The sequence below is a fragment of the Atractosteus spatula genome, chromosome 5 (genome assembly GCF_055471065.1).
Source record: "Atractosteus spatula isolate fAtrSpa1 chromosome 5, fAtrSpa1.hap1, whole genome shotgun sequence".
Lineage (NCBI taxonomy): Eukaryota > Metazoa > Chordata > Actinopteri > Semionotiformes > Lepisosteidae > Atractosteus > Atractosteus spatula.
This window is the reverse complement of record NC_142710.1, coordinates 66313817-66332151: the sequence shown is the minus strand read 5'-3', so window position 1 is coordinate 66332151 and position 18335 is coordinate 66313817. Positions and strand designations below refer to the sequence as shown.

Sequence of the window (18335 nt, the reverse complement as noted above, 5' to 3'; positions counted from 1 at the left end):
CTCGGCCCCTCGGTCCAGCCCTGGAGCCCGGGGCTCACGAGCAGACAGCTGCTGGACCCCGCAACGACATCATCTCACCTCTGACCTCCGAGACCGCACAGCAGGGCTCGCGTTGCCGTGGGAACACAGACCCGGGGACTGCCTGCAATAACAGATCATCAGAGCCGGACCATGAAGAACGGGTCAGCACCAGGCTGTAGCTGTGCCATCTCGACAGTCACAAACTGGAAATGTTTTAACTTTAAAATTAAAGGTATTGCCGTGATCTTTTTGACTGCTTTGAACATATTACTTGATGAATTAATATGTTCCCTAAAATTATGTTTTCAAGTAAGTACCTGCACAACTGCTCCTCTTTCTGCTGACTGAACCCACAAAAAGAAAAGCGCTTTGAGAAGCCACCTTTAAAGGTGCTATATAAGATAGTCTAATATTCTTATTACACAAGTGTGATTTAAAAGTGGTGTGCCAATATCATCTGCTGTGCTACAACACTAAGACCGTCTGTAATTGTGAATTTCATGTCTCTGGCAGAATAAGATTAAGAATAATTGCATGCTTATCTTTGACGGGAGATTAAATTCAGATGTGGGTCCAAATTAAGTAATTTCCTCATGTACAATAAATTGCTTTTATAAGATTATAAGATTCTGAAAACAAGTAGGACAAAGCTAGAGCTCTGACGAATCACAGAACCACACAACTGGGCTCGAACACGACCGGCACCAGAGGTCTTTCTGGGCTGCAGAGAGCGGAGCACAGCGCCCCCCGGTGGCCCACAGAGACAATTCAGAGAGGGCATCAGGCACGGGCAGTGAGCTGGATAACTGCAGCACCGCATTGTACTAGTTATTCGCACTGTAAGATCATAAATTACTCAAATAGGATTTCTCATCCTTCATCCAAAGGTAAAGCAAATAAAAGTCCAGTTTTTCCTGAACTCGATTCTTATAATGACCAGAACATCCGAAATACTCCCAGAGGTTTATTTTCGAACACCGATTGCGAGCTACACGGAGCTCAGCTCAACCCGGGATTCATGTCGGCAGATTCGAATATTCAGTGTGCGCAGGAGGACGGGCACAGTCATGTTTTCCCTAACACGGATCTACTACATGTTGAATTGCACATAAAAAAATAAATAAACATCAGCATAGCTCGCCTCTCCCGGCCTCCTTTCACACGAAACACGAAGTGTGGAAAGTGCGAAACACCGCTATTTTTCAATCCGCGACGTCAGATTCGCCAGACGGCAGAAAGGGGGGGGAATAACAGACAGAAGGAACGACGGAAAAAAAAACATGCGACCAAGGGGCAATTAAATAGGTTATTTAATAAAACCGGTTCAAGAAAGCGATGTGACAGGAGGCACCGCAGCTGAGAAGAATATTGTCCGACTCCCGCCGCGATCAAGAGCGGTACAGCGGTGTGTCGAAAGTGCGGACACGCGTCCCTATTGTTCGCCAGTTCCTGGATTCTTCCTCCACAATGGAGCGGCTCTGATTCCGCCTTCACCCCGGGTAGTTACTCATTTCTCTGCCTCTCTTGCCGACCAGCCCGCCCGAGAGCGACGCCAGCGCCGGGGGCCGTGGGTTCAGCTCGGCTCGGCGTGAGTCCGGGGCTGCGGGGACAGACGGCGGGTCGGCTGCGGGTCGTGTCGCCCTGTCCGGCCGGCGGTAGGCAGAGCCTCTCCGGGCTGGGTCAGCTGCTGCTCGGGTCGGGTCGGGTCGGGTACTGGCAGGACCTCTGTCCGCCGGCCGTGTGGCTCCTCCAGCATGTACTGCGCCCGATTTGGAATCGCCCTGTTTGATTGCAGTGGGTGTGAACAGTACATGTCTATTAGCAGTAGGAAATGCAGTGTGTGTGTGTGTACACACTGCCGGTGTGTGCAGGAGAATGGGCTCTGTGTGTGTGTGTATACACACTGCTGGTGTGTACAGGAGGACGGGCACTGTGTGTGTGTATACACACTGCTGGTGTGTGCAGGAGGATGAGCAGTGTGTGTATACACACTGCTGGTGTGTACAGGAGGACGGGCACTGTGTGTGTGTATACACACTGCTGGTGTGTGCAGGAGGATGAGCAGTGTGTGTATACACATTGCTGGTTTGTGCAGGAGGACGGGCACTGTGTGTGTGTGTTTACACACTGCTGGTGTGGGCAGGACAGGCACTGTGTGTGTGTATACACACTGCTGGTGTGTACAGGAGGATAGGCACTGTGTGTGTGTATACACAATGCTGGTGTGTACAGGAGGACGGGCACTGTGTGTGTGTAAACACACTGCTGGTGTGTGCAGGAGAATGGGCACTGTGTGTGTGTGTTTACACACTGCTGGTGTGGGCAGGACAGGCACTGTGTGTGTGTATACACACTGCTGGTGTGTACAGGAGGATAGGCACTGTGTGTGTGTATACACACTGCTGGTGTGTATACACACTGCTGGTGTGGGCAGGAGGACGGGCACTGTGTGTGTGTATACACACTGCTGGTGTGTGCAGGAGGATGGGCACTGTGTGTGTATACTATATAGTATGTCAGTTCTGTTGAATGTGTGTACATTGTGTGTATATACAGTATATTGGGTCTGTTGATGTGCGTGTACTCTGTGTGTACAGTGTGTGTATATGCTGTGTGTGCATGTACTGTGTGTGTGTACAGTTTGTGTATATACTGTGTGTGTGTGTACTGTGTGTATATACAGTATATCGGGTCTGTTGATTTGTGTGTACAGTGTGTATATACTGTGTGTGCGTGTACTGTGTGCATGTACTGTGTGTGTGTACAGTTTGTGTATATACAGTATATCGGGTCTTTTGATGTGTGTGTACAGTGCATGTATATACTGTGTGTGCATGTACTGTGTGTGTGTACAGTTTGTGTATATACTGTGTGTGCGTGTACTGTGTGTATATACAGTATATCGGGTCTGTTGATTTGTGTGTACAGTGTGTGTATATACCGTGTGTGCGTGTACTCTGTGTGTACAGTGTGTATATGTACAGTGTGTGTGTGTACTCTTTGTGTATATGTACAGTGTGTGTATATACTGTGTGCGTGTACTCTGTGTGTACTGTGTGTATATGTACAGTGTGCGTGTGTACAGTGTGTGTATATACAGTATATCGGGTCTGTTGATGTGTGTGTGTGTATATTTACAGTGTGTGTGCTGTGTGTGTATATACAGTGTGTGTGCTGTGTGTGTATATATACAGTGTGTGTACAGTGTGTTTATATATACAGTGTGTATAGTGTGTGTGTATGTACAGTGTGTGTGTGTACAGTGTGTTTATATATACAGTATGTGTGTGTACAGTGTGTGTATATGTACAGTGTGCGTATATATACTGTGTGTGTGTGTATATACAGTATATTGGTTCTGTTGTCGTTAGCTGTTGCCGCCACAGAATTCCTGGGGCTGTTCTCTCAAAGCCAGGGAGGGATCCTAACGGCTTTTCCCTGTTTTAACTTCCAGGGAGCTGGAATTTGCTGCAGAAAGAAAGTGGGGAGAAGTGAGACGGACCTCACTTGGTGCCATCCTGATCAACACTCGCAGCCGGAGGAGAAAAGATCTCTTTGTTCGTTTAAAAAAAACCACCAACATTTTTGCGAGCAAAGTCCGTGAGGCGCCGGAGCGGTTTCTCGGACGGAGGCGGGAGCGCCGGCGGCCGGGCCGCCCACATGCAGTGCTGAGGGGGTCCGGGCGGGCTGATGAGCTGGGCCGCGGCGTCCCGTCTGCGCGCGCTGTGCTGTGTGAGTGGGCGCCGGGAGCCGCCGGGGCAGAGGACGCGATGCGGCAGCTGCCCGCCGTGGCGAGCCTGGTGAGTGTGGTCCCGCGGTGCGCGCCGGCGGAGGCGCTGCCGCCTGGAGTTTGGAACGCGCCGTCTGTTCAGCGCCAGTCCCAGACTGGAGCCGTGGGAAACCACAGGCCCCGCAGTCGCGTTTTGTTTTGAATCTGGGGGTGGCGTGGCTGTTATCGATGGTACCCCGCACAGGTTGTCAGGGAGATGGGAGGGTGTCCATGGCGACGGGATGCCCAGTAGTCTGCTGTGTGGTTCAGTGTGAAACTCCAGCCCCCCCCCCCCCCCCCCCCGCTGTATGTGTGTCTCATCGCTAGTGACCCCCCCAGCACACGCAAACACACACTTCTGTTCCTCCAGAACACACCTGTGCAGGAGTGCAGTCTGGGCTGCTGCTTCTGTCTGTCGGAAGTCACTGGACCTGGTGACCGACAGGTCCGAGTTCTGTTGAGGCCTGCGGCTCAGGTCTGAGTCACCCGCTTCCTCCTGTCTCCCTCTCTGTCTCCCACCCTCTCCTGCCCCTTTCTCCCTCCCTCCCTATCCCTGCCGCAGGTGTAAGGTCTGATTCTCGTGGGCCGGACCGCCTCGCTGCCATGGGTCTGGACTTCGACGTGAAGACGTTCTGCCACAACCTGCGGGCCACCAAGCCTCCGTACGAGTGCCCGGTGGAGAGCTGCCGCAAGGTCTACAAGAGCTACAGTGGCATCGAGTACCACCTGTACCACTACGACCACGCCAGCCCCCCGCCCGCGCCGGGCGGCCCCCCGCAGCGCAAGCCCAAGAGGAAGGGCCGGCAGCCGCGGGGCGGCGGGGGCGAGGACGGCGACGGGGGCCCGGGGGGCGCGGCGGGGACCCCGCCCCCCGGCAGCCCGGCGCGATCGGAGCTGTCGCAGTCGCCCGGGCGCGAGGCCATGACCTACGCCCAAGCGCAGCGCATGGTGGAGCTGGAGATCCAGGGCCGCGTCCACCGCATCAGCATCTTCGAGAGCCTGGACGTGGTGTCCGAGGACGAGAGCGCCGGGGACGAGCCCCCAGCCGGCCCCGGGGGGGGCGCAGGCGCGGGGGCCGCGGGGGGGGAGGGGGCGGCAGGCGATGGGGGCGGCAAGGACCGGCCGGACACCCCCGCGGCGGGGGGCGCCAAGGCGAACGGCGGGAAGGGCGCCACGCCCAAGGCCGGCAAGCACAAGAGCAAGGAGAAGAAGAAGGAGGCGGCCGCGGCCGCGGCGCACCACCACAGCGCCCCCTCTGGCCCCGCCGTGAAGCTGCCTGAGGTGGTGTACCGCGAGCTGGACCAGGAGCGCCCCGACGCGCCCCCACGGCCGACCTCCTACTACAGGTGAGCGTAGTGTCCGCCGGCTCTCGCTTGACCCCCCTCTCTCGCTCCCTCCGGTCGCTGCTTCTGGGCTGAGCTGGCAGTGGGAGCACAGCCTGTCCTATGGGCAGCCAGGTCTGCCTGTGTCCAGTTTCTCTGTCCAGGCTGTGGTCACTGAGCCTGTGTCCAGTTTCTCTGTCCAGGCTGTGGTCACTGAGCCTGTGTCCAGTTTCTCTGGCCTGGCTGTGGTCACTGAGCCTGTGTCCAGTTCCTTTGGCAGGTAGTCGTGGATCTCTGCCAAGTTGCTGTCTCCCTCACCTTCCTACCCATCTCGGTCCCTGGAGTGAGAAGATGGCGGTCTGCCCCCTCAGATTCCTCAGTGTCCGTCACTCGACTCAGATTGCGTCTCCCCCCGCAGGTACATAGACAAGTCCGTGGAGGAGCTGGACGAAGAGGTGGAGTACGACATGGACGAGGAAGACTACATCTGGCTAGACATCATGAATGACCGCCGCCGAAGCGATGGGGTTGCGTTCATCCCACAGGAGGTGTTCGAGTACCTGATGGACCGGCTGGAGAAGGAGTCCTACTTCGAGAGCCACAACAAGGTCTGTCCGTCTCCTGCTCCCTACCGCTGGTCAGCTCTCCTGCACTCCTGCCGAGCCCATCCCCTCCCCTCCTGCAGTCCGGCCGAGCCCGTCCCCTCCCCTCCTGCACTCTGGCCGAGCCCGTCCCCTAACCTCCTGCACTCCGGCCGAGCCCGTCCCCTCCCCTCTTGCACTCCTCCCGAGCCCGTCCCCTCCCTCCTGCTCTCCTCCCGAGCCCGTCCCCTCCCTCCTGCACTCCGGCCGAGCCCGTCCCCTCCCCTCCTGCACTCCGGCCGAGCCCGTCCCCTCCCCTCCTGCACTCCGGCCGAGCCCGTCCCCTCCCCTCCTGCACTCCGGCCGAGCCCGTCCCCTCCCCTCCTGCACTCCTCCCGAGCCCTTCCCCTCCCCTCCTGCACTCCTCCCGAGCCCGTCCCCTCCCTCCTGCACTCCTCCCGAGCCCGTCCCCTCCCTCCTGCACTCCGGCCGAGCCCGTCCCCTCCCCTCCTGCACTCTGGCCGAGCCCTTCCCCTCCCCTCCTGCACTCCTCCCGGGCCCGTCCCCTCCCTCCTGCACTCCTCCCGAGCCCGTCCCCTCCCTCCTGGACTCCGGCCGAGCCCGTCCCCTCCCCTCCCCTCCTGCACTCCTGCTGACCCTGTTCCCTCCCCTGTTGCAGGCCGACCCCAGCGCCCTGATCGACGAGGACGCCGTGTGCTGCATCTGCAACGACGGCGAGTGCCAGAACAGCAACGTCATCCTGTTCTGCGACATGTGCAACCTGGCGGTGCACCAGGAGTGCTACGGCGTGCCCTACATCCCCGAGGGCCAGTGGCTGTGCCGCCGCTGCCTGCAGTCGCCCTCCCGCGCCGTGGACTGTGCCCTCTGCCCCAACAAGGGCGGAGCCTTCAAGCAGACTGACGACGCCCGCTGGGCCCACGTGGTCTGTGCACTGTGGATACCCGAGGTGAGGGAGAGGAGGGCAGGGGTGGAGGCGGGGAGACGTCGTAGGGAGCAAACAGACAGGGTGTAGGGAGCAGTTCAGAGGGAGACAGACAGACGGGGTATAGAGAGCAGTTTAGAGGGAGACAGACAGACGGGGTATAGAGAGCAGTTTAGAGGGAGACAGACAGACGGGGTATAGAGAGCAGTTTAGAGGGAGACAGACAGACGGGGTGTAGGGAGCAGTTTAGAGGGAGACAGACAGACGGGGTGTAGGGAGCAGTTTAGAGGGAGACAGACAGACGGGGTATAGAGAGCAGTTCAGAGGGAGACAGACAGACGGGGTGTAGGGAGCAGTTTAGAGGGAGACAGACAGACGGGGTATAGAGAGCAGTTCAGAGGGAGACAGACAGACGGGGTATAGAGAGCACAAAGGGGAAAAAACGGAACAAGACGAGTCAAGCCATATTTGTTTCTGATCCGTGACGTCCGGCCCCCTCCCTGCGTAGGTGTGCTTTGCCAACACTGTGTTCCTGGAGCCGATCGACAGCATCGAGCACATCCCCCCGGCGCGCTGGAAGCTGACCTGCTACATCTGCAAGCAGCGCGGCTCCGGCGCCTGCATCCAGTGCCACAAGGCCAACTGCTACACCGCCTTCCACGTCACCTGCGCGCAGCAGGCGGGGCTCTACATGAAGATGGAGCCGGTGCGCGAGACCGGCGCCAACGGCACCTCCTTCAGCGTGCGCAAGACCGCCTACTGCGACATTCACACGCCCCCCGGCTCGGCGCGCCGCGGCTCGGCCGGGGGCCCCGGGGGCGCGGTGGGCCCGGGGGGCTCCTCCCACAGCGAGGGCGAGCCCGAGGACGACGACGACCTGGGCGCGCACGACGACGACGCCAAGGGCTGGAGCTCGGAGCGCGTGAAGCGGGCCAAGGCCAAGTCCCGGCTGAAGATGAAGAAGGCGAGGAAGATCCTGGCAGAGAAGAGGGCGGCAGCGCCCGTGGTGTCCGTACCCTGCATCCCGCCACACAGGTACGGGGTCCAGGGTGAGATTCTGTGACCCCAGAGTTTACAGCTCTCAGCGGGGATGCCGAGTTGCAACCGTCGAACACACTCTCTCCGAGCTCCGCCGCCCCTGTGAATTCCTGCCTCTCCTCTCACAGGCTCAGCAAGATCACCAGCCGGCTCACGGTGCCCAGGAAGAGCCAGTTCATGCAGCGGCTGCACAGCTACTGGACCCTGAAGCGACAGTCGCGCAACGGCGTCCCTCTGCTGCGGAGGCTGCAGACTCACCTGCAGTCACAGCGCAACACCGAGCAGGTTCCCTCTGTAAGTACTGGATGCACACCTGAGCACCTCCGCCTGTCTGTCCCAGTATCACACACACCTGAGCACCTCCGCCTGTCTGTCCCAGTATCATACACACCTGTCTCACACACACCTGAGCACCTCCGCCTGTCTGACACTGTCCAGTATCATACACACCTGTCTCACACACACCTGAGCACCTCCACCTGTCTGTCCCAGTATCATACACACCTGTCTCACACACACCTGAGCACCTCCACCTGTCTGTCCCAGTATCATACACACCTGTCATACATAAAAACACCTGAGCACCTCCACCTGTCTGACACTGTCCTGTATTGTACACCCCTGCCCTGCCCTGCTCTGCTGCTGGAGGTCTGGGCTCCCAGGGCAGGACCTGAGGATGCAGGCTGGTGCTCTTGCACCCTGTGTGTGAGCTGAGGTCACTCTCTCCTCTTGGAAGGTGTTGTCAGCAGTGCTTCTCGGTTGACTGCAAACGCACTCGTCCCGGCAGGCAGGGGTTAAGCCCATTTGGCCAGAAAGCAGGTTACAGATTTGGCTTCTGCTGTGTTTCTCATTGTCTTTGTGGTCTCTGTCTCCTCCCTGCGTGTGGCGTGGGCGTGTGCGTGCCTGGCGGCGCTCAGAGGGACAGCGAGGAGAAGCACTCGGCCCTGAAGGAGCAGCTCAAGTCCTGGCAGAGGCTGAGGCACGACCTGGAGAGAGCCAGGCTGCTGGTGGAGCTCATCCGCAAGCGGGAGAAGCTGAAGAGGGAGACGGTGAGGGAGGGAGGGAGGCCAGGGGGAGGGGTGGGAGCCAGGAAAGGAGGAGGGAAGGAGGGAGGTGGACAGGGAAACGAGGGGCAGTGCCGGGGGGAGGGGTGAGAGCAGGGGATCGAGAGGGAGAGGAGGGGGATCTCGGGGAAGCAGGACCCACTTCACACTGAACAACAACACCCTGGAGCTACACAACCCTGGGACTGACGGTCTGGGACAGTCTGGCAGTGAAGGAGAAGGCACAGGGGCCTTTCTGCCCTGCTAGGAGGAGAACCTACAACATCAACCCCCGCTCCCCCATAAAACGCTGGCTACAGATATTTGAAAGTGTAAACTGGACACAGGCAGACCTGGCAGCCCAGAGAGGACAGGCTGTGCTCCCACTGCCGGCAGGGATAATCAGAGACAGACGAGGGAGAGAGACAAAGCAAGGGATGGAGGAGGGGGGGGAGAGAGAGATCGATGTTTGGAGGAGAGGGAGAGAAATGCGAGGGTTGGAAGAGGAGGGGGAGAGACAGAGTGAGGGGTGGAGGAGAGGGAGAGAGCGAGCGAGGGATGGAGGGAGAGAGAGATCAAGGGATGGAGGGGGAGAAAGAGAGAGTGAGGGAGTGAGGAGAGGGAGAGAGAGAGAGGACGATGGAGGAGGGGGAGGGCGGTGACGAGGTGTCTTTTCCAGATCAAGGTGCAGCAGCTGGCCCTGGAGATGCAGTTGACGCCCTTCCTCATCCTGCTGCGCAGCACCCTGGAGCAGCTGCAGGACCGCGACACCAGCCACTTCTTCGCCGAGCCCGTTCCGCTGGCCGAGGTACTGACCCGCTGACCGCTGGCCGGCTGGCCGCGCCCCGGGCCAGCGCTGTGGCCGTCTGAGCAGGTGCCCACCTGTCCTGTATCCGCCTCTGCTCAGGTGCCCGACTACCTGGACCACATCGAGCGGCCCATGGACTTCCAGACGATGTGGAGCAGCCTGGAGTCCCACCGCTACCTCAGCTTCAAGGACTTCGAGGACGACTTCAGCCTCATCGTGGACAACTGCCTCAAGTACAACGCCAAGGACACGGTCTTCTACCGCGCGGCGCTGCGGCTGCGGGAGACAGGGGGCGCCGTGCTGCGGCAGGCCAGGCGCCAGGCCGAGCGGATCGGCTTTGATCACGAGACGGGCATGCACCTGCCCCGCGAGCCCGGGTCCGAGCCCCCCCGGGAGAGGGAGCGGGAGAGAGACAGGGAGAGGGACAGGGACAGAGAGAGGGAGAGGGCAGCTGCGGCTCAGGAGGACGGTGAGAAATCATCATTTCTCTTTCTTCCTCTGTCCTTGTCTCTCTCGCCGCCTGAGAGGATTCTCTTCCCTGTTCCTTATTTCTAACTCTTCTCTGTCCCTTTTCCTCTCTGTGTATTCGCTTCCTCTCTTCTCCCCTCCCTCTCCTTCTCTCCTCCTGTCCCCCTCGTCTCTCCTCCCCTCTCTCTTCTTCCCTGCTCCTATCTCCCTCCTCTCTCCTCCCTCTCTCTTCTTCCCTCCTCCTATCCCCCTCCTCTCGCCTCGCCTCCTCCTATCTCCCTCCTCTCTCCTCCCTCTCCTTCCCTCCTCCTATCCCTCTTCTCTCCTCTCTCCTCTCTCCTCTCTCCCCTCTCCCTCCTCCCTCCTCTTTCCCCTCCCCTCTTCCTGCTCTCCCTCCTCTCCCTCTCAGACCTGCTGTTGCCGGAGAACAGGCGGCGCCTCCCGCTGGCAGAGCAGCTGCGTGTCCTGCAGCAGCGCTTCGACGAGGTCAGCGCGGGCAAGCACAGCATCGGCCGCTCGCGCCGCGCCAAGGCCCTGCGCAAGGAGATGACCGTCATCAAGCGCAAGCTGGCGCACCAGCGGGAGGGCGCCGCCGCGGGGCGCGAGGGGGGCGGCGAGCGGGGCACCCCCCTGCCCCACCACGCCCCCGGCACCCCGCGGCACGACGAGGGAGGCGAGAGCAGCAGCCACGAGATGGGGGGCAAAGGTAACCGAGGGGTGACACTGCTGGGCTCTCCTGGGGGAGGAAACGCTGCCACAGCTCCCCTCCCGAGGAAGAGCTCTCTGGCGCCCTTGCTGGCGGCAGACAGGACTCCTGCCGCTCAGCAGCGGAGCTCGGAGCTCTTCAGATTGAGCCCGGGGAGCAGCAGGCGAAGAGCTCGCAGTGTCACCTGTTCGATTCCTTGACGGATTTTAGCGGGCCTGTCCTCTGATTGGACGTCTGACTTTCCCTCCCTCTCCCGTCCTCAGAGCTGGGCGCCTCCTCGTCCTCCGCGCTGGCTCCGGAAGTGGGGCGCCGCACCTCAGTCCTCTTCTCCAAGAAGAACCCCAAGACGGCTGGCCCCCCCAAGAGGCCCGGCCGGCCCCCCAAGAACCGTGACGGGGGTCCCGGGCTGAGCGGGCCCAGCCCCGTGGGGCCCCCCCAGCTGCCCCTGCAGAGGAAGCGCCCCCGAAGCCCGCGCACCAGCTCCAGCTCGGAGAGCGAGAGCGACAACGAGGAGCCCGCGCTGGGTAAGACGCCGCAGGACGACGAGCGCACGTGTCCCCCTCGATCTCCTGCCGGGCCTGCAGAACTGGGGCGAGATCCGGGGAGAGACCGTAACCCTCTGCTTCTACCCACAAGGTCTGCCCTCCAATGGCTTCGATGGTGGCAGCCAGCCTGTGACGGAGAGTTTCCGCGTCTACCGTAACGAGCGCAGCCTGCCGCGCTCCAGCTCGGACTCCGAGTCCTCAACCACCACCAGCAGCAGCGCAGCATCCGACCGCACCAGGTACTGAGGAACAGAGACAGAGAGAACTGTACCAGGTACTGAGGAACAGAGACAGAGAGAACTGCACCAGGTACTGAGGAACAGAGACAGAGAGAACTGTACCAGGTACTGAGGAACAGAGACAGAGAGAACTGCACCAGGTACTGAGGAACAGAGACAGAGAGAACTGCACCAGGTACTGAGGAACAGAGACAGAGAGAACTGCACCAGGTACTGAGGAACAGAGACAGAGAGAACTGTACCAGGTACTGAGGAACAGAGACAGAGAGAACTGCACCAGGTACTGAGGAACAGAGACAGAGAGAACTGCACCAGGTACTGAGGAACAGAGACAGAGAGAACTGTACCAGGTACTGAGGAACAGAGACAGAGAGAACTGCACCAGGTACTGAGGAACAGAGACAGAGAGAGAACTGCACCAGGTACTGAGGAACAGAGACAGAGAGAACTGCACCAGGTACTGAGGAACAGAGACAGAGAGAACTGTACCAGGTACTGAGGAACAGAGACAGAGAGAACTGCACCAGGTACTGAGGAACAGAGACAGAGAGAACTGTACCAGGTACTGAGGAACAGAGACAGAGAGAACTGCACCAGGTACTGAGGAACAGAGACAGAGAGAACTGCACCAGGTACTGAGGAACAGAGACAGAGAGAGAACTGCACCAGGTACTGAGGAACAGAGACAGAGAGAGAACTGCACCAGGTACTGAGGAACAGAGACAGAGAGAACTGCACCAGGTACTGAGGAACAGAGACAGAGAGAACTGCACCAGGTACTGAGGAACAGAGACAGAGAGAGAACTGCACCAGGTACTGAGGAACAGAGACAGAGAGAACTGTACCAAGACACTGCAGGACAAAACTTTTCCAAATGTTAAGAAAGACCTTCGCTTTCCTCTCCATGTCCCTCAGCACCACTCCCTCAAAGCAGGGCCGAGGAAAGCCATCATTCTCCCGCTCAGCGTTTCCGGAGGACAGCAGCGAGGAGACGTCCGGCACCGAGAACGAGTCCTACTCGGTTGGCAGCGGGCGTGGCGTGTCTCACAGTGAGTCCTGCCAGGAGTGTTGTCTCTGCCTGTCTGTCCTGTGCCCTGTGCCCTGTCTCTCTCGTCATCATGTCGGTCCTTTCTACTTTTTCTGTATTCAAATTCACCAAGCTTTTTGTGCCCAACCGATGAATTACAGTGCTGCCAAAGCAATAACTGTTTGCAAAGCGTATTATCCGCGATGCTCACGGTCTGTCCCTCGGGCTGGGACAGGAGATCACATGCTGGGCTGCAGCTGTGTTGAGTTTCCTTTCCCAGCAGGATTGAGGGCTGTTCGGGCCTGGCAGGTGTGGGAATTCTGGGATTAGGTTTTTTATTTTAGGGAAGAATGTTTGTCTAATCCCAGAGTATTTCTTACAGTGCAGCAGAAAATGCATCTGTGTCCTTTTTCTATGGCCATGCTGTGGTCACTGTCCTCTCTGGACAGCCAGGTCTGCCTGTGTCCGGTTTCTATGGCCAGGCTGTGCTCACTGAGTCTGTACAACAGGGTCTGTTTGTCTTTGCTGTCTCTCACCCTGGTCAGATACTTAGTCTGTGTGTGTTGTGAGCTGTGTGGCTCTGTAGCATTGTGTGCAGTATGTGTGCAGTGTGTGTACTGAGGCTGGGCTGTGCTCTGTTGTGTGTGCAGTGTGTATACTGAGGCTGGGCTGTGCTCTTTTGTGTGAGCAGTGTGTGTACTGAGGATGGGCTGTGCTCTGTTGAGTGTACAGTGTGTGTACTGAGGCTGGGCTGTGCTCTGTTGAGTGTACAGTGTGTGTAGTGTACAGTGTGTGTACTGAGGCTGGGCTGTGCTCTGTTGAGTGTACAGTGTGTGTAGTGTACAGTGTGTGTACTGAGGCTGGGCTGTGCTCTGTTGTGTGTGTAGTGTACAGTGTGTGTACTGAGGGTGGGCTGTGCTCTGTTGAGTGTACAGTGTGTGTAGTGTACAGTGTGTGTACTGAGGCTGGGCTGTGCTCTGTTGAGTGTACAGTGTGTGTAGTGTACAGTGTGTGTACTGAGGCTGGGCTGTGCTCTGTTGAGTGTACAGTGTGTGTAGTGTACAGTGTGTGTACTGAGGCTGGGCTGTGCTCTGTTGCAGTGGTGCGGTCGGGCCGCGGTCGCTCGGGCTGCTGGATGACGACGGACGAGTTCGCCCCACTGGACGCGCTGGACCTGGTCTGGGCCAAGTGCCGTGGCTACCCCTCGTACCCCGCGCTGGTGAGACTCTTAATTAATTCCACCGTGCCCTGAGTCACCCTGGATCTCCTCGTCGGGTCGTTCAGCTCTCCATAGCCTTTCTTGCCATGAGCCTCCCCCGAGGGGTGGCCAGGAGCAGCAGTAGTACCACTCTGGGGATGTGCTCAGTAGACACACAGCGGGTCAGTGACTGAGCTGGGTTTTGAACCCAGGAGCTCCTTCTTCAGCAGCTTCCTCTCGCCCACTGTGGCTCCTGAGCTAGCACAGCGCCACCAGGAGGACAGATTCGGTTCTTACCTACGGCACTGCAAGGTCACAGCCTCTACTGCAACACCAGGCGTGGCCACCAGGGGGCAGAAGTCCACAGTGTGAGACTACATCAGCCTGCAGGGCCCAAGAACACACAGCAGCTTGGACACCTGCACAAACACACAGCCCAGAACAGCTTTTAGTTATATCTTCTCCAGCTTCTATTATATCCCTTGTCTCCCCTCCCCTCCTCTCTCAGATCATTGACCCGAAGATGCCCAGGGAGGGGGTGTTTCACCGTGGGGTGCCCATCCCTGTGCCCCCCCTAGATGTGCTGAAGCTGGGAGAGCAGATGACGCAGGAGGCCCGCGAGCACCTCTTCCTGGTGCTGTTCTTCGACAACAAGAGGACCTGGTCAGCCTCTCTCTCTGAGCCTCTCAGTGTCTCTCCCTCTCTGTGCCTCTCGCTGTCTCTCCCTCTCTGTGTGCCTCTCACTGTCTCTCCCTCTCTGTGCCTCTCACTGTCTCTCCCTCTCTGTGTGCCTCTCGCTGTCTCTCTCTCTCTGTGTGCCTCTCACTGTCTCTCCCTCTCTGTGCCTCTCACTGTCTCTCCCTCTCTGTGTGTCTCTCACTGTCTCTCCCTCTCTGTGTGTCTCTCACTGTCCCTCTGAGCCTCTCAGTGTCTCTCCCTCTCTGAGCCTCTCAGTGTCTCTCCCTCTCTGTGTGTCTCTCACTGTCTCTCTGAGCCTCTCACTGTCTCTCTGAGCCTCTCACTTTCTCTCTCGGAGAGGCCTGACCCAGGCCTGTGCTGTGTCTCTCCAGGCAGTGGCTGCCGCGGACCAAGCTGGTCCCCCTGGGTGTGGACCAGGAGCTGGACAAGGAGAAGATGCTGGAGGGCAGGAAGTCCAACATCAGGAAGTCGGTGCAGGTGGCGTACCACCGCGCCATGCAGCACCGCAGCAAGGTGCAGGGGGACCAGACCAGTGACTCCAGCGACACGGACTGATGGACGGGCGCCCCCCGAAACTGGCACGTGCACCGACACCCCCAGACCGACCCACTGCACACCCCGACCAACCCCTGACTGGCGCACACACACACATACACCTGACACACTGTACTCACTGGCACACACACACACCTGACACACACAGGCACCCCGATGCACCGCAGATGCGCCTGTGTTTCCAGGAGGCTTGTGGCCAGGCTGACGTACACAGCTGCACACTGGGAGTAACACAGCGACCGGGGGGCCCACTGTGAAATGGAACCCTGCACACTGACGCAGTGGGCTGCCCGCAGCAGCAGAGGGATCGTAGGAGGAACAGGGACTCTGAGGTCCCAGGACAGCTCCGAGGAGAGAAATCCAGCTTCATTTCGGTATCTCTTCCCACCCCTCAGTCTGTGAGCTGAGCCCCCCTCTCCTCCCTCCCCTCTGCCCTCCAGACCAAGGACGTCTGTCCCGCTTAAGCTGGGATCCTGTCTTCAGTGAGGAAATTTCTCCTGATGTGCTGGAAGGAAACAACTCTGTCGCGTTCGGGAGTAGTTCCGGGTCCGTATGAGCGTCCCAGGACACTGCTGGACACGCCTGGGCCTCGGCCTGCAGTGCACTGTGGGGTTGCCAGGCGTGGCTGTCCTGTCCTGGGGGGTGACGGCCTGGCAGTGCCACCTGCCTGCAGACCTCCCGAATGGGTGGGTCCTGTTCTCGGGGGTGGAAGTGGGGGGCAGGTTAAGAGCTTTCGTGCAACCTGAGCTCTTACTGACGCGCTGGACTCGGAGGCCTGCTTGTGTTAAAGCTGAGCTTTCGGAGATAGTGAGGAGCATCAGTCCCTGTGACCCTGCAGGACTGGGGGGCTGTGCTGCAGAGGAGGGGGGGGCTGGGGCTGTTCAGTCTGGCTGAGCTCGTGGGCAGCGGGGACACACACGCGCACAAACTAGGACGGTCAGGTGTGTGCTCTAGAAGACGAGCTGGGGGCCACACGTGAGAGGTGAAGAGCCTGTCGGAGACTTTACACGGTTACAACAGGACACTGGAACTGGTCCAGGTCAGTCATGTCTGTAACTGACTTCTCCACAGGGAGAGTCCTCCCTTCTCAGCAGTGGGCTGGTATCCCCTGTCCTGGGGTCAGTGTGTCTGCAGGGTGTCCAGACCTGTCCTGGGGGGTCAGTGTGTCTGCAGGGTGTCCGATCCTGTCCTGGGGGGTCGGTGTGTCTGCAAGGTGTCCAGTCCTGTCCTGGGGGGGTCGGTGTGTCTGCAGGGTGTCCAGTCCTGTCCTGGGAGAGGTCAGTGTGTCTGCAGGGTGTCCAGTCCTGTTCTGGGGGGTTGGTGTGTCTGCAGGGTGTCCAGGCCTGTCCTGGGGGGGGTCAGTGTGTCTGCAGGGTGCCCAGTCCTGTCCGGGGGGGGTCGGTGTGTCTGTAGGGTGTCCAGGCCTGTCCTGGGGGGGGTCGGTGTGTCTGCAGGGTGTCCAGCTCTCTTTAAAGCTGCAGCATCTGAAGAGCTGGGAGAAGCTATTGAAATTGTCCCATTAAATCCATAATGAGCTGATTGAGCTCGTTAAAGCTGAGTTGGAGTGAAAACCTACAGTCACACCTACCCCCCAAGACCAGAATTGCCCCCCCCCCCAGCTTCATATATAGATTGAAATATAATTTGATTCCTCCATTTGTGTGTGTGTTAAACACTGGCGTCGTTCTGTCAGCGCCAGCCTGTATATTGTGGGTCTGCTGTTTGGATGTAGCCGGGACACAGGCAGGCACAGCCCTCGCCCTCCTCCTGCTGCGCCCTGTTAAACAGTAAGCTGACACCCCTGACCTGCACCAGCCCAGTGACTCTGTCTTCCTCTCCCCCAGGGGGGATACTGGCATTACAGGGAAGGACTGACGGATCGGGATCTGTCCATCTCCTGCCTGCCCAGCAGGGCTGGCTGGGTTTACTTTGTCCGACTCCAGGCTGTTCCACTGCTGGCTTTCGGTGAAGCCCGACTGTACTGTGACTGTAACCGTACACCTCGGTGCTCAGAGCAGTGTGTGTGTGTGTGTGTGTGTCAGGGCCTTCAGACAGCACCCGGCCTGGACAGTGTTAAATATCTGCTTTAGACTGGAGGGCTGGGCGGTCTGGTCTGGTCTGACAGTGTCAGAAGAGGTGTAATGGTGACAGTCTGCAGGGAATTTCACACCGATCTTTTCTCCCAAGGCCTGACTCTCCCACGTCCTTCCTCAAGATCCTTCTTTTTTTATACTATTGCATGCAAGCCTCCTGACTAACTGCAGTGCCGGGCACCTCCGCCTGTAGCTCTGGGATGGGAGGGAGGACAGGGCTGGGCTGTGGCGGAAGAGCTGAGCCCCCCAGCGTGCAATGGCAGCCTGCACCAGTAAGGGGCAGCAGAGCTCAGCCTCTGAGCAGCAGACAGGCCAGTGTGTCTGAGCGGGAGAGGAGGCCTGCTTGTGAGCTGAGATTATGAGCTTCCTATTCCAAATTGAGGGCCCTCAGAACAGATTAGTTAACAGGCGGACTGGGACACAGGTCCCAGTACAGCTACAAGTACAGGCAGACGAATACAGGCTCCAGTACAGCTATAAGGACAGGCGGACTGGGACACAGGCCCCGGAACAGTTATAAAGACAGGCAGACTGGGACACAGGCCCCAGTACAGCTATAAGGACAGGCAGACTGGGACAGAGGCCCGGGGACAAGTTGCAGGTGCACACCAAGCGATCTGTGCTTTAGCGTGCAGACTGGTGAGAAATACACCTTCCTGTCTTCACAACACCACAAGTCAGACGTTGGAATTTTTTTTTTCTGTGTTCAAGAAAATCTGAAGTTGTGACTTTTTTTTTTAAAACATGTCGGTGGGAGACCGCACACTGTGGCGCCACATTTCCTTCCAGTGTTTTTAAGAAATCGCTAATTAACGGATGAACTGTTGAAGAATCATGGAACTGGTTGTTGAGAACCGACGGCTCCCCCTCTCTCAAGAGGAGCTCGCGTTGCTGTGCTGCCACACCAGTGTGTCAGAGGATTTTATCACTATCTTCTAGGTTAATGCCAACGGTATTAGAACTTTTATAAAAAAAATAAATAGAAATTTAATAAAAGATTTGAGTTTTGTATAACTTACTGGTGTGCTTTTTTGTTTCCTCCTATTATTGTACGTTACTATTTTACTGCTTTCCTCTCGGGCTTTGTGCTGCATTTCTAGTTCTGCTGTCTGTAACATCTGTCAAAGCTTTCTCACCCAAAATTGGCTCAAGGGTTTGATTGTGAAAGGTTTCAGTCGTCTTGTGTTTCAGCTCTTTATCCTCATCTAATGCAGGGGAAGATTCAGAGATCTATAAAGACTTCTAATGTGATACTAATCTAGAAACACAAAATAAACTAG

General features: G+C 58.0%; 1 protein-coding gene across 4 annotated transcripts; it reads left to right on the top strand.

The window, feature by feature from the left end:
* The first annotated feature begins 1267 nt into the window (after positions 1-1267).
* brpf1 (bromodomain and PHD finger containing, 1) lies at positions 1268-18069 on the top strand. 4 transcript variants are annotated; one of them, XM_088917447.1, is made up of 17 exons: positions 1268-1520; positions 3476-3821; positions 4353-5136; positions 5531-5720; positions 6373-6660; positions 7145-7671; positions 7803-7968; positions 8592-8723; positions 9397-9525; positions 9625-9994; positions 10403-10699; positions 10963-11223; positions 11336-11483; positions 12399-12532; positions 13611-13729; positions 14217-14371; positions 14779-18069. In XM_088917447.1, the coding sequence occupies exons 3-17, from the start codon at positions 4394-4396 to the stop codon at positions 14960-14962; spliced, it is 3843 nt and encodes a 1280-aa protein (XP_088773573.1). In that variant the 5' UTR covers positions 1268-1520; positions 3476-3821; positions 4353-4393; the 3' UTR covers positions 14963-18069. The 4 variants fall into 4 exon arrangements, with proteins under 4 accessions (XP_088773573.1, XP_088773575.1, XP_088773574.1 ...); XM_088917449.1 differs by having other exon boundaries at positions 1268-1609; XM_088917448.1 differs by having other exon boundaries at positions 1268-1676.
* The last annotated feature ends 266 nt before the right edge of the window (positions 18070-18335 follow it).